This window comes from Drosophila sulfurigaster, chromosome 2L (assembly GCF_023558435.1).
Source record: "Drosophila sulfurigaster albostrigata strain 15112-1811.04 chromosome 2L, ASM2355843v2, whole genome shotgun sequence".
NCBI lineage: Eukaryota > Metazoa > Arthropoda > Insecta > Diptera > Drosophilidae > Drosophila > Drosophila sulfurigaster.
This window is the reverse complement of record NC_084881.1, coordinates 13,295,559-13,315,848: the sequence shown is the minus strand read 5'-3', so window position 1 is coordinate 13,315,848 and position 20,290 is coordinate 13,295,559. Positions and strand designations below refer to the sequence as shown.

The following is a 20,290-nucleotide window of genomic DNA, read 5'->3' as shown; positions in this document are numbered from 1 at the left end:
GGGCAACACATGAATGATTATTAAAATGCATTCCGAGGCTGTGTGTTTACATTGATAGCGTCAGTAAGAAGCGGCAATTCTCAATTGAGTGTCTGTAATTCACAAGTGGTTTAAGTTCTCAATACAATATACGACACATTTTTTATGTTTTTTTTTTCTTTTTTCTATAAAATGTAGAATTTCTCAGCTGCTTTTATTATGACTAGTCGATTATTCGATTTTTTCTTTCATTTTTTTGTTTTGTTTTGTTTTCTTCATGGTAGTATATAAGAATCAGATTGTGTTTAGTTTTCTCCTCAATTATCAATTACAGTTAAGAGTTATAGTTACAGTTAGAATTACAGTTATAGTTACATTTATGTTACAACTAATTATTCAGTTAACTTAGCATTATATACACTTTTCATTTATTTCCCGCCCCATTTTATACATTATCTGTGAGTGTGAGAAAGAGTTACAGGGAGACAGTTTTGTTGCCTTGCCATTTTGGTAGAAAAAATTATTATCACTATTATTCCATCTTCTCATCTCTCATGTTATCGTCGAAATTGAAATTCTCGTTGAATTTTTTGTTGTGTACATTTTCATTGCATTTATCATCGTCTTTAATCTTCAATAAATTGTAGTATGCTCTTTAGGAAAATAGCCATTCTAAGTAGACTCTAAAGTAGACACTAGGTTTTTTTTTTGCATTTATATTTTGTCAAATTTTACAATAGATTATTGTTCTTGGTATTGTGTTTCCATCGATTCTTATTTGTATTATCTCATTCATCTAAATATAGTATCAAGGTTATATATAATACGGATAAAGTTTTTTGAGGACAAATATCAAGTTAAAGGCAGGCGGAGCAATTAAATGATTTAAACTCTTTAGAGGAGAAAGAATGAAAAATAGATTCATAGTTACAAATAGAATTCTTTGTTTTTGTTTTTTTACTTGGGTTTTAATGAACAGCCATCTTTGGGATAATTATGTAAAAAAGCATTTGCGGCAGTCGTTTTGTAGTTAGTATAGTATGTATACGAAACATTATAAACTACCCTCTCTTACATATGGCAAGTAAGTAAAACTTTAATTACTATTATGAGCACAATTCAGACAGTGTTTTGGAGTGTGTTTGCTTTTTCATTTGTTGTTGAATGTTCGCCAAATCCTTGCGCTCATAAAATATGCTAAGGCCACATTTAATTTTATATTCTTTAATTAACAGACCCACGATTTGCTCTCGTATAAATTGTGATGCCAAAAATGAAAACGGAAAGAATCTCAATTTAATCCCAAACTCAAACTCTACCATCGGAAATTGCTGGGGAAAACAGATTTGGAGAACTGTGGGTCTGTGTGTCTCGACTCTAAATGCTATATAAACATTATTTTTTCTGTTGCTTGAGCTTCTTGAATCGAATTATGAGAGAGAAAATAATAAGTATGATTGAGGTTGAGGTGGAAAAACGAGCGTAAAGCGAAAATTTAATGAAGCGACAATTATTTGTATTATTATTATGTACACACATTAATTACGGCAAATGGTAAAATGGAAAAGGGAAATGGAAAACGAAAGGAAGGCACAAAAGCAAATGCTGGAAATTTTGTCGAACTGCGTCAATAAACTTAATGAATCATTATTTAATGTGAAAAGCAAAAGATAAACACACACACACACAACTGAGAGATACACAGTAAGAAAAGGTGTATGAGATAATCAGCATTGAAAATGATGTGAAACAAGTATGGAAATGAGGAAAATGCGGGATCTGATTATCAGTGTGGTAATTATTATTGATTAATTGTGTTGACATTATTGAAAATGTTTATTCAGCTCATCAGACATTGACTAAGCATAAGCGTAAATGCAGAGCTTGTATGTTGGCTCTCTACTCTAGACATTCGTTAGTTACATATATACAGCCCATAATGATACATGAACCTGAAAATAAAATAATAATAATAATCATACAAAAAAAAGAGTGTCACACACACACTGAAGTGAGTGTGAGAGCAATGAGTGTGTTTTAATGCTGCTTGTTAGTTGTGAGTGTTCGTGTCCATGTTTTCTCCTCCCTCCACATTCCCCAGTCCCAGTCCGAGGAGTCCTTTCACTGCTTTCATTATCACGCCACGATGGCGGCCATTGTTGATGGGTGATGCGACGTCGATGTCGACAAGACGGCGGTAGCTGTGTGATGATGATTATGATGATGGGCTTCAGCCTGGGATTTTGAGGAGTCTGACGACTCGGACTGGGATTGGGTAAGGGAATGAATGTCATGGGACTGCTGCTGAGCATGCTTCTGCTGCTTCTGTTGCTGCTGCTGCTGTTGATGATGATGATGGGAAATGTGATGGACCGGAAAGTTCCACAGTGCAAAAGGCATCTGCTGTTGCACCAACAAAAGCAGTTGGCGTAATTTGTTGGTCGTTGTTGTTTTTGTTCTTGTTTTTGCTTTTGCCGCTGTCACTCTCGTTGTAGCTGCTCCCGTTGTAGTGGTTGTTATTGTCGTTGCTTTTGCTTTTGCATTTGCCGTTGTTTCACTTGCAATTCCCGCTGCAGCATCGCATGCCACATCATCATGCCGCTCCCGCTTGGCGCATCGCATCTGCATCTGCATCTGCAGCAGCTGCAGCTCGCCGCGTCGTCATTCATCCCAGAGGCACTGTTGTTTCTGCCGCACATAATAGGTGAACTGTGTACACTTGCGGCAGGTCTTGATGCCGCAGCGATAATTCGTCTGCTGCTGCTGCTGTTGGGCGCCGGACGTGTCGCCCCCATTCGTTGCGCTCTTCCCCTTGCAGTACTTCAGTCCACACGGATACCAACCGATGCAGGTTTCCAGCGCACAGAGACACGGCGCCCACAGGCTGCTCACTTCGTTACAGCGCGTGGAGAGCGCATCGGGAAATTTCTCGGTTGCCGCCTCCAGGCTGGAAATCGAGGAGCCTAACCATGTCAACCAAAATGCCGCGCAGTTGACAACACAACACACCAGCGACCGGGAAAAGCACAAAAACGAAACAAAAAAAAAAAAAAACACAAAATAAAAAAGAGATGCCAAAAAGTGAGGCAAAGCAAACAAAACTGTTCAGGTAAAAGTTGCACAACAATAATGTGGAAAGCAAACTCGCATACAATATTCCATTAGATTTGAACCAAACTCATCACAAGAAGTGGCAGCAATTCCCAACAGGGAAACACAAGAAGTTTCTGGAGAGGCAGCTAAGCTGGAATGTTTTTGTTAAGCTGGAGAAAAATTGTTCATTTCATCTCAGAAAAGTAAAATAATAAGAAGCGAAGAGCGAAAAATTCAATTTGAAAAAGAGCGAAACTTTAGAGAATTCGCAACTCAGACTCTAGAAATGTCAAATCTAATCAATACTCCATTAAATCTTTCCAGTTGAAAGCGAAGAAGAGCTTGAGTTCATTTTTAATAGTATATTTTAATTGCAGCTGCTAAAAATACGCTTCTTATAAGTTGCTTGCTTGCAATTTAAAAGGATATATTTTGAATTCCAATGACAATTCGTTTTCTTTTAATTAAAAGCGCAAAGAGAGCGTGCCAAGAATATTTTAAAGCTGCGCATTTACTTATTTAATTGCTGGGACTAATTATGTGGATTTGACTTTTGTGATTTGTGAGATCCAAGCATCCAAATGGATGGACAGACAGAAAGACAGTCAGACAGACGAATAGCTTTAAGAGCTAAGTAGTTATTTGAGACTGCTTAGATAACTACGGAGTCGGACATGTTTTGTTTCTTAACGAGATACCAATTAACCTTTCTCTTAAGCTCATTAGCACAAGATTGAATCTTGTTTCATGATTTTACCCTTATTTTCAATTTATTCTTAGAAAACTGTTCGCGAAATTTGAGATTCATTGAAAGCCTTTCATAGCTGCACAAAAGCGTATTTCGCAGAAAAGCAATCCGCTTTCAAGTGTCTAAAACACACGCCTCGATTTTGGCCAAGTTTCAAGTGCAGTTTGCTATTCAAAAGCTGCCTTCCTTATGCCCCAATGCTTGTGTTGTACTCCGTTTAAATCAATTAGAAGCATGCAGTCGAGTTGCCAGAGGAAGAGCAAGAGCAGGAGGAGAAGGATAAACCTGATGTCCACTCACCTGGCAGTTCGGCCCAAGCCTTGAGATCTACATCACGCACATAGGTGGCATCTGTGGCCTCCGCACAGAGCGATTGCATGTGACGTGTGATGGGCAGCGAGCGATTCAATTGAACCCAGCTGCTCATCGTGTACGTCTCGCGTCCCTTGTCCTCCTCGGGGGGTGCGAATGGTGTGAGGATTCTTTTGGCGCAGCTTGGCCATTGCATCCGACGAGATAAAGTCGCCTTTGTTGAACTTGGTTGCAAAGCACATCACTTGATACTGACTCTGGCCACGTTCCTCTTCTCCCAGCACCAAGGCCTTGAGTATTTGCACCTCCTGCATTGTGACAGATACCGAGAGAGAAATAGGGACAGAGACACAGACAAAGAGCAAAGATAATTCCCATTGTTGATTGCATTTTTTTTTATAGCACTTTCACTCACATTGCGAAAGTCGATCAGCTGTGTGATGAGAGTGCCGTCGGTCTTCTGAAACTCCAGGGTAATCAAGTCCTCGCCAATGTTGGACGTAATGCTCTCCTGTATCACCTCGCCACCCTGCGAATTACAATAAGCAGATGCAACAAGTGTAAGAAACTCGACCGAATTCCGTAATCATACTTCGCTTTCGCCTCGCCTCGCCTTGCCTTGCTATGCAGCCCAAAGGACATGCTAGAATATTAATAGAGACGCGACAACAACAATGGAAACCCAAGACGCAGCTAGGGCACAAATTAACTATGACAGCCGCAGGACCAGGGCGAGGACGAGGACGAGAAGCATCAAGAGTAGCAAGAGCAACAAACAGCGCGACACGGCCATGAACCAAATTAGAGTCAAGAGAGTTGAGCAAAAAAAAACCAAAAATACATAAAAATAAAACACAAAAATAGTGAAATTGCCAAAGCAAAGGCAAAAAGGCAAAAGCAACAACCAACGAGAAGAAAAGGTAAAAACGAGATGAGGGACTGCGAACTGGGGTCTGTCCCCAAAAGTAGTTCAACAACAACATGACAAGCACAAACAACAAACTGAATGGGCCCCCAACATCTCATCAACATGTGTGAAACTCGTGCACCCAACTGAACTTGGGGGGAGTGAGAAATGTACTGCAATTAGCATTCTCATTTCCCCAGCTTGATGAAAGCATAAATCCTTATGAAACTCATGAGCTACAATCTACTGTTTGAGATAACTCGAAGTGTTCTACTAGCTTTAAGTCAATTTCATTTTTAGTTCATTCTAACAAAACTTTTCTGACAAAAATTAAAAATCTATTAATTTTTATCTCGGGTAATTAATCGTCTTGGTATCAAAGGAAAATTACGTTATATTCACGATTGGCATTCCAAAAAAATTTGTTGTACCAAAATTTTGAAAAAAAAAATGTACCAATTTTAGCAACATGTACCACATTTTTTTTCGGAATTTTTTTATACTACATTGTTAACGTTTTTTTTAAATTATCTTTTATTATTTCATATTTAATGTTTTTCTTCAATTTATAGTATAGTATATAGTATAAAAAGAAAACCAAAAACAGAACTTTGATTTATCAATTATACTTTTCAATTTCTAACTAATACAAAATTTGTGTCTGGGGACACATTTTTTAAAATAATATGTGTGTACATAAAATTTTAAGAAAAATTTAAATACTAGACCAGGCATATTGAAAATGTACTAATATGAAAAAAAGTGATCCAATGTACCAACGCATAAAAAATGTACCAGTTTTGGTACATTATATTGATAATTTGATATGACCTATATAAGCACCAACTACGATATCTTTCAAGTATCTAGTAATTTTAGTCTACCTTTCTCTACATAAATTCTATAAATTCATTATAGATAGATAAATTTCTTTATTTAAAATAATATACTATATGCTGAAGTAGCTCTAAAGCCATGTAATCTTATCTTACTCTTATCACACCCACTTGTGTCATTTTTAAAGTGATATATTGTTCTATATAAATAATATTAAATTAAATAATATCAGCACTGCTGATAAAACTGTGAACCCAAATTTAATTAAAAAGACCCTCCATCATAACCACTAGCTAGGCTAGTATTATATCGAAAGATCGATAACACCTATCGATTGCTCATTTAAGCGTGTGCCATATGCTGTGCATGTATTTTCAGCTAATTGCTTGTCGTGTCATTTTTGTGCCCAGAATTAATCATTACAAAGTTCATTCATTTGAGATGCCCAAAGCCGAAGGCCGAAAACTTCTGTTGGGCTCACAATGTACACAAATAAATGTGCACGTGTGTTTGTGTGCCTTTGCCCTGTTTGTGTGTGTGTGTGTGTGTGTGTACACTGCCTTTGTATGTTTGAACAAAGCGAACGTAAACAAAGCTCACGACGATGAGAGAGAGCAACAGTGACGTCGCCGTTGACAGCGACGCCGGCAGCAGCATCAGACATTTTGAGGCCAGGGACACCACAGCAATGGCGAAGGATGTCACATGTAAACAAACACAAACTCACACACACACACTACATTCATTCATTGTGGTTTTTGTACGCGACTTTTTTTTGGCAAAGGTAATCTAAAATTTATAGAAACGCCAGAGCAAATGTCAATATTATGATTACAACGTAAGCCACGTGCATGCGAAAATAACCAAACAAGCAAACAAAACAAACGAAAAGAAATTGCCAAATAAGAAAAGTGAAAACTACTCGAATGACTTGCACAACTGCTAGAGCTTTTCTATTTCACCAAAAAGTTCAAGGACAGTTTGGCAATGCATCATCATCAATTCGTCTCGCTAATTCAACGAATTTAATTAGATTCTACAAAAAACAAAAACAATTAAAAGCAGCTGATGCAGCATGCTCTCTATCTCACATTCGCTCTCTCACACTCATTCGTACTCTCTTGTTTTCGAATTTGATGTTCGAAAAGCAGCGACAGAAGCGGCGCCAGCAACGTCGCCATCGCCATCTAAACTTCCATTAACAGTGCGTGTGTTTTTTAATGTTTTCGGAAATAAACGCACCTGATTTTGTACATTTATCAGCAGCTGTGCATCACTTTTGTTGGCAGCAAGCAACATATTGCAGAGGATGAGCCAAAGGAAGCCGCGACTGTGCTTAAAAAAATGATAATAACTGACCGACCGTCTGCCGCAACGAGAGCGTTCCGATAGGTAGCATTTTTTTTAACACATTGCGATGTTCAATGAGCCATTGCGATTGTCTAGTTTGTTGTCGTTTGGGCCTCTTCGAATCTAATATCATTGCGATTGTTTAGACACTTGCCACTCCACAATGCACTTTTCACTTCAATAATATATTTAATATTTATTTGCGATTTATTTTTCTCTTGCGCTGGACAAAAATACGCGAACAACTTTTCTTTCGGCGTCCGCGACACACGCCCTCTCCCGATGAAAGTTTGACGCAAAATAACAACAGCCTAACTTAACAGCGCGCGACGCTCTCCAAAGAACCAGAGCGTTAACAGCAGTGTTGCGAAACTACAGCATCTGTTACAATTAGCCTTTTTTTAAAATGTTAAGGAAATTAAATCAAGGACTTTAATTCAATAAATTGCTTAATTAAAAATAAAATTTAACAATTGATTTTTATTGCGTTGTATAATGCATATCATGATATCAGCACTATAAACAACATGATTACCGATATTGGCATAACAGTGCAGCCATAGTCGGTTATCGAACCACCGCCACACGTCCAAGTCACAGCTGTTGCTGCTGTAATGTACTAATTTTGGCCAGATAACGGATTCCTTTTCGCTTGTGACGTGTTGTATTTTGTAAATTATGTTGTTTTAAGACAATTTAATTAATTAAAACAAATTTGTACTGTGAGCATTGCAATAAAGAAGCACTAAACACTATGTTAAGTTTACGGGAGAGGCAAATAAGTATGTGTTAAGAGTATTACACATATACTTAAGTAGAATAACTTTTTACTCCCTTTTTATTGTTTTTTTGTAGATGCAATTAAGCAAATGCTTAATTTAAACTCGCAGCAGCCAAAAGCTTTGGCTGCCGAGCCCGTGTGGAAGATATTGATATACGATCGCGTAGGTCAGGACATTATCTCGCCCATTATATCCATTAAGGAATTGCGCGAACTCGGCGTGACGTTGCATGTGTGAGTAATAAAAAAAAGCGAACCTAATAACAATAATTAATCATACTATGTATATATAGGCAATTGCACTCGGACCGTGACTCTATACCCGATGTGCCCGCCGTGTACTTTTGTCTGCCCACCGATGAGAATCTCGATCGCATCCAACAGGACTTCTCCAATGGTTTATACGACATTTATCATCTCAACTTTCTTGCACCCATCACGAGGAGCAAGATCGAGAATCTGGCAGCTGCGGCGTTGCATGCTGGCTGTGTGGCCAACATACATCGTGTCTACGATCAGTATGTGAACTTCATCAGTCTCGAGGATGATTTCTTCATTCTCAAGCATCAGCAGAGCGATCAACTCTCCTATTATGCCATTAATCGAGCCAACACTCGCGACGAGGAGATGGAGGCACTGATGGATTCGATTGTGGACTCGCTATTTGCACTGTTTGTCACGCTAGGGAATGTGCCCATCATACGCTGTCCAAGGAATAGTGCTGCTGAGATGGTGGCCCGCAAGCTAGAGAAGAAACTACGTGAAAATTTGTGGGATGCGCGTGCGAATCTGTTCCACATGGATGCGACGCAAGCAGGAGGCGGCGTGTTTAGCTTTCAACGACCTGTGCTGTTACTGCTGGACAGGAACATGGATCTGGCGACGCCGCTGCATCACACGTGGTCCTATCAGGCGATGGTGCACGATGTGCTCGACTTGGGACTGAATCTGGTCTATGTGGAGGACGAGGCAGCAGCTGCCACAGCTGGTAAGCAAAAGTCACATTTTCTTGAAGCTGAAACAGCTACAATTTCTTTTTTTAGGTACGCGCAAGAAGCCCAAAGCCTGTGATTTGGATCGCACGGATCGTTTCTGGGTCACGCACAAGGGCAGCCCGTTTCCCACAGTGGCCGAGGCGATTCAAGAGGAGCTCGAGTCGTATCGCAACTCGGAGGAGGAAATCAAACGCCTCAAGACCTCGATGGGCATCGAAGGCGAGTCCGATATTGCCTTTTCGCTGGTCAACGACACGACTGCCAGGCTGACGAACGCTGTCAACTCACTGCCGCAGCTGATGGAGAAGAAGCGTCTGATTGATATGCACACCAAGATTGCCACTGCTATATTGAATTATATCAAGGCGCGTCGCCTAGACTCGTACTTTGAGATCGAGGAGAAAATCATGTCGAAGCAGACGCTCGATAAGCCGCTGCTCGAGTTGCTGCGCGATGTTGACTTTGGACAGCCTGAGGATAAGTTGCGTCTGTACATTATCTACTACATTTGTGGCCAACAGCTGCCCGAAGCGGAGCAGGAACGCTTGAGAGAGGCGCTCCACGCTGCTGGCTGCGATTTGACATCTTTGGCCTATGTACAACGCTGGAAGGCAATCATGAATCGCTCGCCGAGCATCAGCCAGGCAACGCAATACGAAGGCGGCGGCACACGAACTGTTTCCATGTTCACAAAGCTCGTATCGCAGGGCAGCTCTTTTGTGATGGAGGGCGTTAAAAATCTGGTGGTTAAGCGTCATGTAAGAAGGAAACAATTTCAAAATAGTTTTACTATATGATTAACGAATGATTTAAATTGCAGAACTTGCCGGTCACCAAGATCACGGAGCAGGTGATGGAGTGTCGCAGCAATGCAGAGACAGACGACTATTTGTATCTGGATCCCAAACTGTTGAAGGGCGGCGATGTGCTGCCCAAGAATCGTGCACCATTCCAGGATGCTGTTGTATTTATGGTCGGCGGTGGCAATTACATTGAGTATCAGAATCTGGTCGACTTTATCAAACAGAAGCAGACGTCCAATGTGAACAGACGCATCATCTATGGTGCCTCAACGCTCACGAATGCGCGACAATTTCTCAAGGAGCTGTCGGCGCTGGGTGGCGAGATTCAGACGCCCGCTGCGAGTTAGGAGCGACTGATTGCCTTTCACTGCTGCTGAGCGGCCTAAGGGGATCGAGGAGGGATGCAACATCAACATCAATAGCATCAGCAACAACAATTACAGCAGTAATGTGTGTTTGTGTGTGCGTGTGGCTTTTTCTTATATATTTTTAAGCATATCCAAAAATAAATTAAATGCAAGGCAACAAAGAAAAAACCAAAAACAACTGAAAAGCTGTGAGCCATGGGCAATTACTCGAAACTGACGCGTAATCCCCGAAGGACAACAAGCAAAAACATGCGTTGCCGCGTGTACAACAAGCCATTGCAACTGCAACAGCAACTGCAGCAGCTACTGCAACAAAAACAACAAGAGCAGGCAACAAGCGGAGACAACTCAAGACAGCAAACTGCGCTCGCATTCTAGGCGCCCATTAACACCAAGTTGGCAACGCTTTTGATGGACAGCTGACAGACAGCTGGCAGCAAAAGACGGTGACGATGACGACGACGTCCACAACGACAACAATTATGGGGCGACAACTATGCCAGGCACTTGGGGACTTAGCCCTTGCAATTAACACCAAGCAGCCACACTATGTATAACACGTCTGCAACTATGAATGGAACAGTGGCTCCCAAACTATTAACGCACTTGACACTGGCACAAAAGTAAGTTGAAAATGTGAGTCATATGGTAATGGGAATATTTGGGTAATATTATTCATTGTGTTAGAAATTTATATTTCATCATAATTCTAAAGAAATAATTAACTAATATTTTTGGCTATATTATAATCCTTAGCAAATTATTAATATTAAACTTACCAACTTAAGTTTTTTTTTTTGATATCTTTTCCAAGCTGATGGATGTCTACAATCTTAGCATATTTTCCTTGGCAATTTAGAAGATCATTTTATGTATTTCCATTTAACTTTTTAGTCTATTGAATATTATCCACTTTAGCTGTTGAAGGAGTTTTTTGTGCGTAAGCTCTTTCTAAATTTAAAATTAATATATTTTATGATTTCAAAATGCAATTTTCATTAGTTGTAGGTTTTTATAAATTCAAAAATTAAAAATTAGTTTAAATTCAAAAGTTATACCCAAAAATTGTTATTAAAAATTTGTACGTTTACAAAACTGTAATTTTAAAGAAATTAAAATCATTTGGAAATTAAATTTCAGTAATATTCCGGATTTGTCAAATAAATGTGAAAGAAATATCTTATATATAAGTTTTGTTTGGATGTGTTCATTAAGAAATAAAATTACTAAATATTTAAAAAAAAAAAACAAGTAAAGATTATTAACCCTGCGAAACGTCAATCAGTTTTTAAAATAGAAGCTTGTTAGACAACTGACAATTGATCTTTGGAATGGATATTAAAGTGACGGCAGTGGCTCACAGCATCACAAAAATAAAAAAGTAATAAATATAATACTACGGCAACAATAACAATAACAATAACAAGACGCTGAATAAGAAGAGGAGCAACAACATTGGTAGGCTAATTAACACTTTTGGTAAATCAGAATTGATGGCCATGTTGAAAGCGGCCCAAAAGATGATGATGACGACGACGTCGACGATGACGGCGATGATTATTCATGGAGCGTTGTGTTTAAATATTGGTTTTGGTTGGGTTGTGTGTGTCTCTGGGTTGGGTTACTCTCGATATAACTCCAAATCGGACTCTGACTGTGTGGCTACCCGTGGCTACAATTTAAATGTTAACATAAACAAGAGCAATTTAACAAAAGCCCAGTCTCGGGCCCCAAAAAAAAATAAAGAATCCCAAGCCCCCGAATACCCAAAGTGATTTCACGGGTGGTCCAAAAAGATGCGCTCAAACAAATCATAAAATCGTATGAAGCAAAAAAAAACAGAATCCAACAGAAGAAACTAACAACGCAACATGAAAGAAATGCTACTCGCAGAGCCATGAATCGATTATGTGGCCACTGTGTGTATATTTGTGGGTGTGTGTTAGTGTGTGTGTGTGAGTGTGAGTGTGTGGGTAAATATTGTTGAAGCACATATAAAGAAGCACAGTGCAGAGAGGTAGCTGGATGGGGTTTAAAATGTGGTCTGAGGCAGCAGCCGTTTCCCACATTCCTGCTGCGAAACATAATGGCTGCCGCTGTCGTCGCTACACACACACACACACACACACACACACTCACACACTTGGACACATACTTATATACATATACATATATCATAATCTTAACAACTCTTAACAAGCCTGAACAAATTCCAAAATTCGAAGACGAAGAGCCTCGTCAGCGAGCAAAAAAAAAACAACGAAGAAAAAAATGAGAAAAAAAGCACAGCCAGTCAGACGGCCAGAGAACATCGTACAAAGACTACAAAATGAAGTGGACTCACACACATACACACACACACACTTGTTGAGAGAGGTACATGAATGGACTCCCAAGATTGGGAGCCAGTGCAGCAGCCATAAACCTTTGGCTTTTGCCTTCTTTTCTTTGACTCAAACTTTACTTCTTTTCGATTCTGACTCTGACTCGGACTCTTCTTAACCTATTGCCGCACCTTTCTTGCACATGAGAAACGATCTCATTTTTATTTTTTTGAGAATTTATATCATAAGTTGTTCATTGTGTTGTTCTTAAGTATCTTGAGTTCTTTAGCTATGGCAGCCATTCTTTCGTAACAAGTTTATTTAACTTGTAAACTTGAAACTCATCTGCTCTTGATTTATTGATCAATGATCGCTTGTCTTTAGCATCTCAAAAACTGGATAAGTATGTAACATTAAAAATTTATTCTATTCTTATTGTTTATAGGGGGTTTAAGTGGTGGCAACAAATTTTACTAAATCACATTTTTACACAAATAAAATACTATATTAAAAACGAAAACAAATATGTAAAACTATGATAATTAGCTGCTTATATACTGCACATTTTTCATGTGATTAATAATTGAATTAATTTTGTACATTGTCGTCAGGCGTTTATTAAAATATACCATTTATGCTGCTTAGATACTAACTTATTTGTTTAATACAATATGAATATTCTAAAATATGCTGCTTAGATACTAACTTATTTGCTTTCAGAAGTCCAATTAAATTTATTGAAAAATCTCCAACAGTTGATTAAATTAATAATAATAATAATTAATAATTAGCTAATACAAAATAATTTAAATTGCAATCAAATAAATTACAAATTGTTTACAATTTTCGCGGGACAAAATGCATTACTTTATACTTGTACACTTTTGTTTATTATTATCACAAATCGGTATTATTATTGTCATTCAAAATGAAAGCGATTTCCAACTCATCCAAAACTGTGACAAGTACATATGCGCCTCGAACTATGTGACTCTCAAACTGTAAGCCCATTGATTTGAATATTTGAGTCGCAATTAGTTAGTTTCTGCTGTTGTTGTTGTTGCTGCCACTGCCATCTTTTGTGTTATCCTGTGTGAGAATTGTTTGTTGTTGCTGCTGCTGCCACTAGCGTTCTTGCCACCTTCGGTGGTCCAACGTGGCATGTTAATTAATCAGTCAAATAATAACAGAGCACCCCAAGAAACGAGCCGAAAAAAAGCAGGCCAAATATTTGCCGACAATAAAAGAGCAGCCCGACAAACTACAACGACGACGTTTACGGATCAACCGGTAAGGAGTTGACTGAGAGCAGGAGATAACTTCGAAACAGTTGCTTGTTTGGCTTTGTTAGCGGCTTGTTAGCTACTCAAACTACCAACAGAGGACGAACAACAACAACAACAACAAAACTATATATGTATATAAATATAAAAAAAGAGAGTAAAAATAAAAGATGCTTCATGGCTTTTGGCCATTTCCTGAAATCATAAAAAATCGGCCGACAAAAAAATTGCGTGACGCATCAGCAGGCTGGCCACGCCCATCCCAAAACGAAAACCAAATACTTGACTTGGCGCTGGGCATTATTAAAATGCACACATAACTGTGCTGGATCGGACTCAGATCCAGCGATCTACCAATCTGCACCAGCACTCGATGAGCTCTCTGTGTGTTGTGGTCGGGGTGTCATTATCCTGCCGTTGGACGTTGCTGTTGCCGTTGCCGTTGCTGCATGCCACATCTGCAAGCACAAGCAGAGCCGCAGGCTTTCCACAGGCCGCGCCTAATGGCCACCAACAGCAAAAGCAGCAGCAACAGCTTTAGCATCAGCAGCAGCGACAGCCGCTCCCCAACAGCTTCATCAAGCATAAGCAAACACACTGACATCCTCCGAGTGACCAATGCTGCCCTGGATACTCCCCACACAGGCGGCACAGTGTGGCAAAGTGCCACAGAATTGCAACAAAGTTCCAATGAATATTGTTAAATAATTATTTAATATAGTTTCTCTGACAATCTTTATTGTATTTTATAATTAATTTCTATGCAATCTAAAACTATAAGAAATAAATATTTATATCAAATTAATATTTTTAAAATGATTAATGCTATTTTACTAAAACATAGTAATTGATTAAGAATTAAGCATTATCAATATTTATTTTAATACAAAATTCAAATATTTATACTACTGCCTTTTTTATTGCATACTTCTGGGAGTGCTTCAAGCAAAAACTAATAAATATAATATTTTTAATATCTTCATTACTTATTTTGCAGGATAGTGGAACTTCCTTATTTTTTTCATATTTAATGCTTCGCAAATTTATTAATTTAGTAATTCTCGCTCACTTCCAGAAAAAAGTCAAAGTCTTAACATTTTTAAGCATTTTAATAAATAAATTCAATTAAAAATATTCGATAAACATACTTTTGCTATATGTCCTAATGATTTGTTGTACTGGTTCAACTACTTAATAAATAAAGAAACTACTTACTAATCAACTAAAATAAAAAAGTATGCTTATTAATATACGTAAGTGTATAAAATTTCTGAATTGTTAAGTTAAGCTATAAACATTACAAATTATATACTTTAAATACAGATTTCAATTTTTCAACTTATAACTTGAGCTTTCAATGTGAAATATTTACTAAACTGTTCCTTTTTTATAAGATTCCCTTTCGTTAAACGCTGTTTGGCACCACTGTGCCTGGGAATTGACTGCATAAACCCACAACGACGATGACGACGAAGTTGCTTTGCTTTACGATCGCGTATCTCAAGTTTATCGCTTCATTTTCCATGTTTTATACGCAATTTATGCCGCGTGGTCGCAGTCGCAGTCGCAGTCTCTGTCCAGCCTCTCTGCACTTCATCTCCATCTCAGTCTCCATCTCAGTCTTGGGTCAGTTCCAGTATTGCTTTCTTCTTCTCCCTCAGCACAGCTGTCTCTTACTCACTCTCTCTCTCTCTCTCTTTCTCTCAGTTTTTTGTCCAACTGACGCTGTTCTGGCTGCGATTGCACGCACCGCTTTGTCTGCCGTCGTCATCGCTAGAAGATACATTCGACTTTGAGTACGAGTCTGAGTACGAGTATGAGTAAAAGTATGAGTGTGGGTATGAGTCTGAGTCTGAGTATTCGCATGTGCAGGTCCCAGATCGGGACCCGCAACAAGGCAACTTGCTGTGGCAAGCAGTCTCCTCCTCCTCCACGTCCTCCTCCTACTCCAGCGTCCATCTCGAACTCCATCCTCCACTCGAGCATTGGACATAAGTAATTTTGCTGCCTCGATTTCTCGTTCGTTTCATTTTGGTGCATAATAAAGTTGAAGCACTTCTTGCATACACATTGTTGTAAATGTGTGTGTGTGGTTCCCATTAGGGAGGCAGTTGGATCTTGTAATTGGGTTGCAATCTAAATGGATATCAAGGTTCTTGCTTCATTCTTGGCTAATAAGTGAGAGTGACTCAATAAAAGAGTTTTCAGATTCAAAGTCAAGGCGAACTTTAACTAGAATCTTGGACCAAAATAATTAGTTAAAGACTATTAAAGTAATATTAAGAGATATTATTAAATCATCACATTTAAGGGAAAGGAATTAATTAAAAATATGGTTAAATACAATACAAATTAATATTATTTTACAATTAAGCTCAATTTTATTTGCATGTCTGTTTGGGCTTAAAAAATTTATTATGTTTTTATTAATTTATAATATTTACTATAATAAACTTAGGTTTGGTTAACAAAATAATGAACAGTGTTTACTATCAGTATTTTCTTTTTATTTATTAATTCTTTTTGTTAAAATTGAGAGTTAGTCAATAAAGAATTTAAGTATCAAATGCACCATAAAATGTTGTCTTTTGACTAATATTACGACGATCCCTTCTCCGATCTTTACGCCCACTTGTGCCGCTTCCTCTTTGCCCTCTTCTCTATTTGTTGTTGTCTCCTTTACCTGAGATACCTTTTTTGCCTATGGGCAATTAGCTCACCGCTTTGTAGGCAATTAACCTGCGATTAATGGGCACACACACACACACACGGACACACACACACACGCATGCAGAGAGAGTGACCCCTCATAATATTGCCATGCACTCATAAAAATGTTCTAACCAATTTGTTAACCGCCTTTGGCCCCTGTTGCCCTTGGCCTTTCTTTTTGTTTTCTTCTGGTATGTGGTAAAAATTGTATTTTTATGTTTTGTCAGTGTTTATAATTAATCACCTGTTGTATGCATTCGTTCTCAGTCCCTCTGTTTTTCTCTAGCGCCATTAGCGCCGGCTTCCCTTTGCCGCTCTCGCTCCCTTCTCCTCACCCTGCAGCAGCTCCTCCTGTCTCTCTTGTATGCGCTTTGATGTCTTTATTTACTAATTTCCCGCTTATCATTTGGATGTTTTGTAAATTGAAACATTTTCACTAATTGCCTGAAAATTTGTTGTTCTTCTTATAGATGTTGGCTGTTGTTTTGTGTTGGTTTCTTGGTTGCTTGGTTGCTTGGTGGTGGAACAGCTGCACCTTGCGCCGCACTTGAGTGCACTTTGATCCCGCTCCAAACTTACAGTGGACAATTAGAAGACAACAGCAACAGCAACAGCAACATCAACGGCAATCGGCAACATCCGGCGCGGCACTAACTCAAAATTGAAAATTATGTGGGCGACGTTTTTCCAGGAAAAAACACACGCACTAAACCAACTCCAACTGACTCTTTGACTCTCTTGACCAGCTCGCTTAAACGTGGTCCCAAAGTCAAAGCCATTAAGCTGAAAACTTCGATTACACTGGACAACATAAAAGTGAGGAATGAAAAGCGTTGAGTTTTGTAATAATTTTACGATGAGATTCGTTGTGAATTATTAATTATTAATATTTAATTTTAAGGTAGTTTCTTTTGAATGAGATATAGAAAACAGAATACAAAAAAGTTTATTGCAATTAAAATAAAACACAAAATAGATTTATAAAATGCTATCAAACAAAAAATGATATATACTTTCAAATACTAGTGTCGCTTCTTTTTAAACAGATTAACTTTTTTTTATTAATTTTGTTACCCAAAATAATGATGATTTTAGTGCAGTAAAGAAATTTTGAAATTTAAATATAATTTTAAACTTATTTTTATAGTGTTTGAAGATAACATTGCCTTAACATTGTTCTTAAAATTATTTTAAGCTAGTTTAATATTATTTTTTGGTAACAATTTTACAATATTACTTAAGGAATTAAAATTTGAAGAATTGAAATTGTCTTTAAATTTTCTATTTACATTATTTATTTAGAATGTAATTTATTTCGATTTAATTGCAATGGTTTTGTGTTGTCTAGTGCCATCAGACAGGGTCATTCGCATGTCATTCTACGAGCTCTTCGAGCCGAGACTCATCAGCGTCTTTTGTTTTTATTCCTGCCAAAACAATTTTGCAATACTTGACAAAAGTTTTGCAGTCGCGTTGTAAGTGCAGCTTTGCTGCAGATCCCAGATCCCAGCTTACAGCTTACAGCTTCCAACTCCCAGGCTATACATCGATGGCAGTCAGATGCCAAGACGCAGCTCCCTCAATACAAGGCACAAGAATTTTAAGTGAGCTGCAGAAGACAGAATACAGAAGACAGCAGAAGGGAAGCAAGCGCGTCTGCAAGTCTGCAGTTGTCGTTGCTGTTGTTGCTGCTGTTGCAGTTGTTGCTGATGCTGTTGTGGCTGTTGTCGTTCTCAACCACATCCTCAATGTTGTCGTTTCGAATTGAAAATGCATTTTTCATGATGTTGTTGTCGCTTACAAGTTGTGCACTGCACTCCTCGCTCGCTCGCTGGCTGTCTGTGAAGGAAATGGAAATGGAAAATAATGAAGCTGGCATAGACAAACGGACGCCGTGCCGCACGATTTGCTTGTTCGCTGCAATGTTGCAGCAAACGTCGAGGAGCAACAAGGGAGACAGGCAACAAAACGCAAATTAAGCCAAGCGAAATTAATTGAAGTGATGCGCAGCCACAAAACCAGCGAGGACAACAACAGCAGCAGCCACATCAGTAGCAGGAGAATGCAACAACAACAAGAACAACAACTGCAGCAACAACAACAACAACTAAATCCAACAATCTGCAAGCATCCGCAGCACAAGGCTGAACGCTGACAAGGCATTTTGTAGTTACAAGTCATTATCACCAGTTGCTGGCGATCGCCACTCGCTGATAAGGATAAGACGCCAAACGACCATCCATCTCCCTTCAGCTTTCTCTCTCTCTCTCACTTTATCTCTTGCTCGATGCTATCAGCGCTGCCATCGACAACATCAAAGGCCGCAGCAGGCATAAAAACGATAACGAGCCATAAGAGACACACACACACTTGAAAAATGGGAGCAGAAGCAGAAGAAGTCTGCGGACAACAGTTGCAACTGTGGCAGCAACAACAAAGCACGTTGATAATGATGTCATTTGGCATTTATTTACGAGCGCCACAGTCAATGCTAAACGAGCTCTAATTTACATTTATGAAGCTGTTCTACGCACGCACCCAGCACTGTGCCATGTTAACCCCTCTCCATCCCCCTCTTCCTTTACCCATGTCATTGTTACCCTTTTTGCTACTGCGTGTGTGTCCCAAGTCCAGTTGCTGTTGCTGTTGCTGTTGCTGTTGTTGTGGTTGCCGTTGATCGTTGCGCATTGTTGATAAGATCGAAATCGCAGCGCCTGCATCTCTTGCTCTCTTTTTCACTGTGTGTGTGTGTGTGTGTGTGTGTGTGACAACAAAAAGAAGTCAAAACAGGAGAAGAAGGATCGCGAGTTGACACAGACGAAGGGACAAACACATGAGCTGAAGCGGCTGCGACTGAGGCTGAGAAACGAGATCAACTAAGTGATTCAAAGTACAAGTGCATAAATTACAGATAACGATACGTGTTTGGACTTGTCGAGTTGGTCAGCGCGAAAAAGCGAGAGTAAAGCAGAAACAGCAATAGTTATATAGAGAGAATAAAAAAAGGAAGAAACAAAGAGAAGGCCTCATACAAATTAATAGTGAGAATTGCTTAGCTAGAAATAAAATGAAAAATAAACAAAACTACTGTTGAATTTAATTTGGATGTCCTCTAAAAAGTAATATTTGTTTATATCCTATTTTAGAGTCTTTAAAAATCTTTAATAAATCCCTATTATTTATGTAGATTTAAGATTATTCCATTCTTGAAGGAAAATTATAATCTTGATTGTGTAATCAAGAATTTTATTAGAATTTTGATCTTGCATTAAGAATAAACCTTCTTCGTTCAATTTTGACATCGCATAATCTTTATGAAAAATGTTATTCTTAACTTTAGCATGTTTATAGTATAATATAAATATATTCACATAAAAGATATATACGTGCTGATAATAATATTAATATAAGAACTTCAAATCACCCAACAAATTTAAGAATTATATAACATATTAAAAAATTCTTAAAATTTGTTTTACTAACTTCAAATTGTTTACTTATTTAGCTTATTAAGTGACTCTCTAATTCTGCATTTAATCTTTTTTATTGCCTTCACTTCAGGCCCGTTTTTTTCTTTTGTGAAGACTATTTAGGGCAAGATAAATTTTTGGTAGCAACAAGTTGTGAGTTGAGAGCCACCCAATCGAAATGTTGATCAAAATTCAAAGAATCCTTTGTGCTATTGTTGCCGCTGCATGAAATTCCAAGTATTGCATGTCCAGACTCCAAACACTAACAACCAACAAAGCAACAGCCTATTATGAAGCAATCCGCGACTGTTATTGTTGTTCGCTTAAG

General features: G+C 38.5%; 2 protein-coding genes across 2 annotated transcripts; one reads left to right on the top strand and one right to left on the bottom strand.

Annotated features, from left to right (window-relative positions):
• Positions 1 to 649: 649 nt before the first annotated feature.
• On the bottom strand, positions 650 to 7,277 carry LOC133850797 (out at first protein; the record flags this gene model as incomplete). Its single annotated transcript, XM_062286995.1, is given in 6 exon segments — positions 650 to 1,931; positions 1,983 to 2,942; positions 4,121 to 4,280; positions 4,282 to 4,440; positions 4,548 to 4,661; positions 7,119 to 7,277. Coding segments are annotated over 5 exon segments (1,419 nt in total), but the record flags the coding sequence as incomplete, so codon positions are not given.
• Positions 7,278 to 7,849: 572 nt separating this feature from the next.
• Positions 7,850 to 10,475, top strand: LOC133835887 (protein sly1 homolog). The gene is made up of 5 exons (XM_062266031.1): positions 7,850 to 8,008; positions 8,082 to 8,241; positions 8,301 to 8,995; positions 9,051 to 9,760; positions 9,823 to 10,475. The coding sequence occupies exons 1-5, from the start codon at positions 7,981 to 7,983 to the stop codon at positions 10,150 to 10,152; spliced, it is 1,923 nt and encodes a 640-aa protein (XP_062122015.1). The 5' UTR covers positions 7,850 to 7,980; the 3' UTR covers positions 10,153 to 10,475.
• Positions 10,476 to 20,290: the final 9,815 nt, after the last annotated feature.

Excerpts from the sequence above, each read along its gene's own strand:
- LOC133835887 (XM_062266031.1), top strand. The coding sequence starts at position 7,981 with ATGTTAAGTTTACGGGAGAGGCAAATAA. Across the intron at positions 8,242-8,300 it reads CTCGGCGTGACGTTGCATGT|GCAATTGCACTCGGACCGTG; the intron begins GTGAGTAATAAA and ends ATGTATATATAG. Across the intron at positions 9,761-9,822 it reads ATCTGGTGGTTAAGCGTCAT|AACTTGCCGGTCACCAAGAT; the intron begins GTAAGAAGGAAA and ends TTTAAATTGCAG.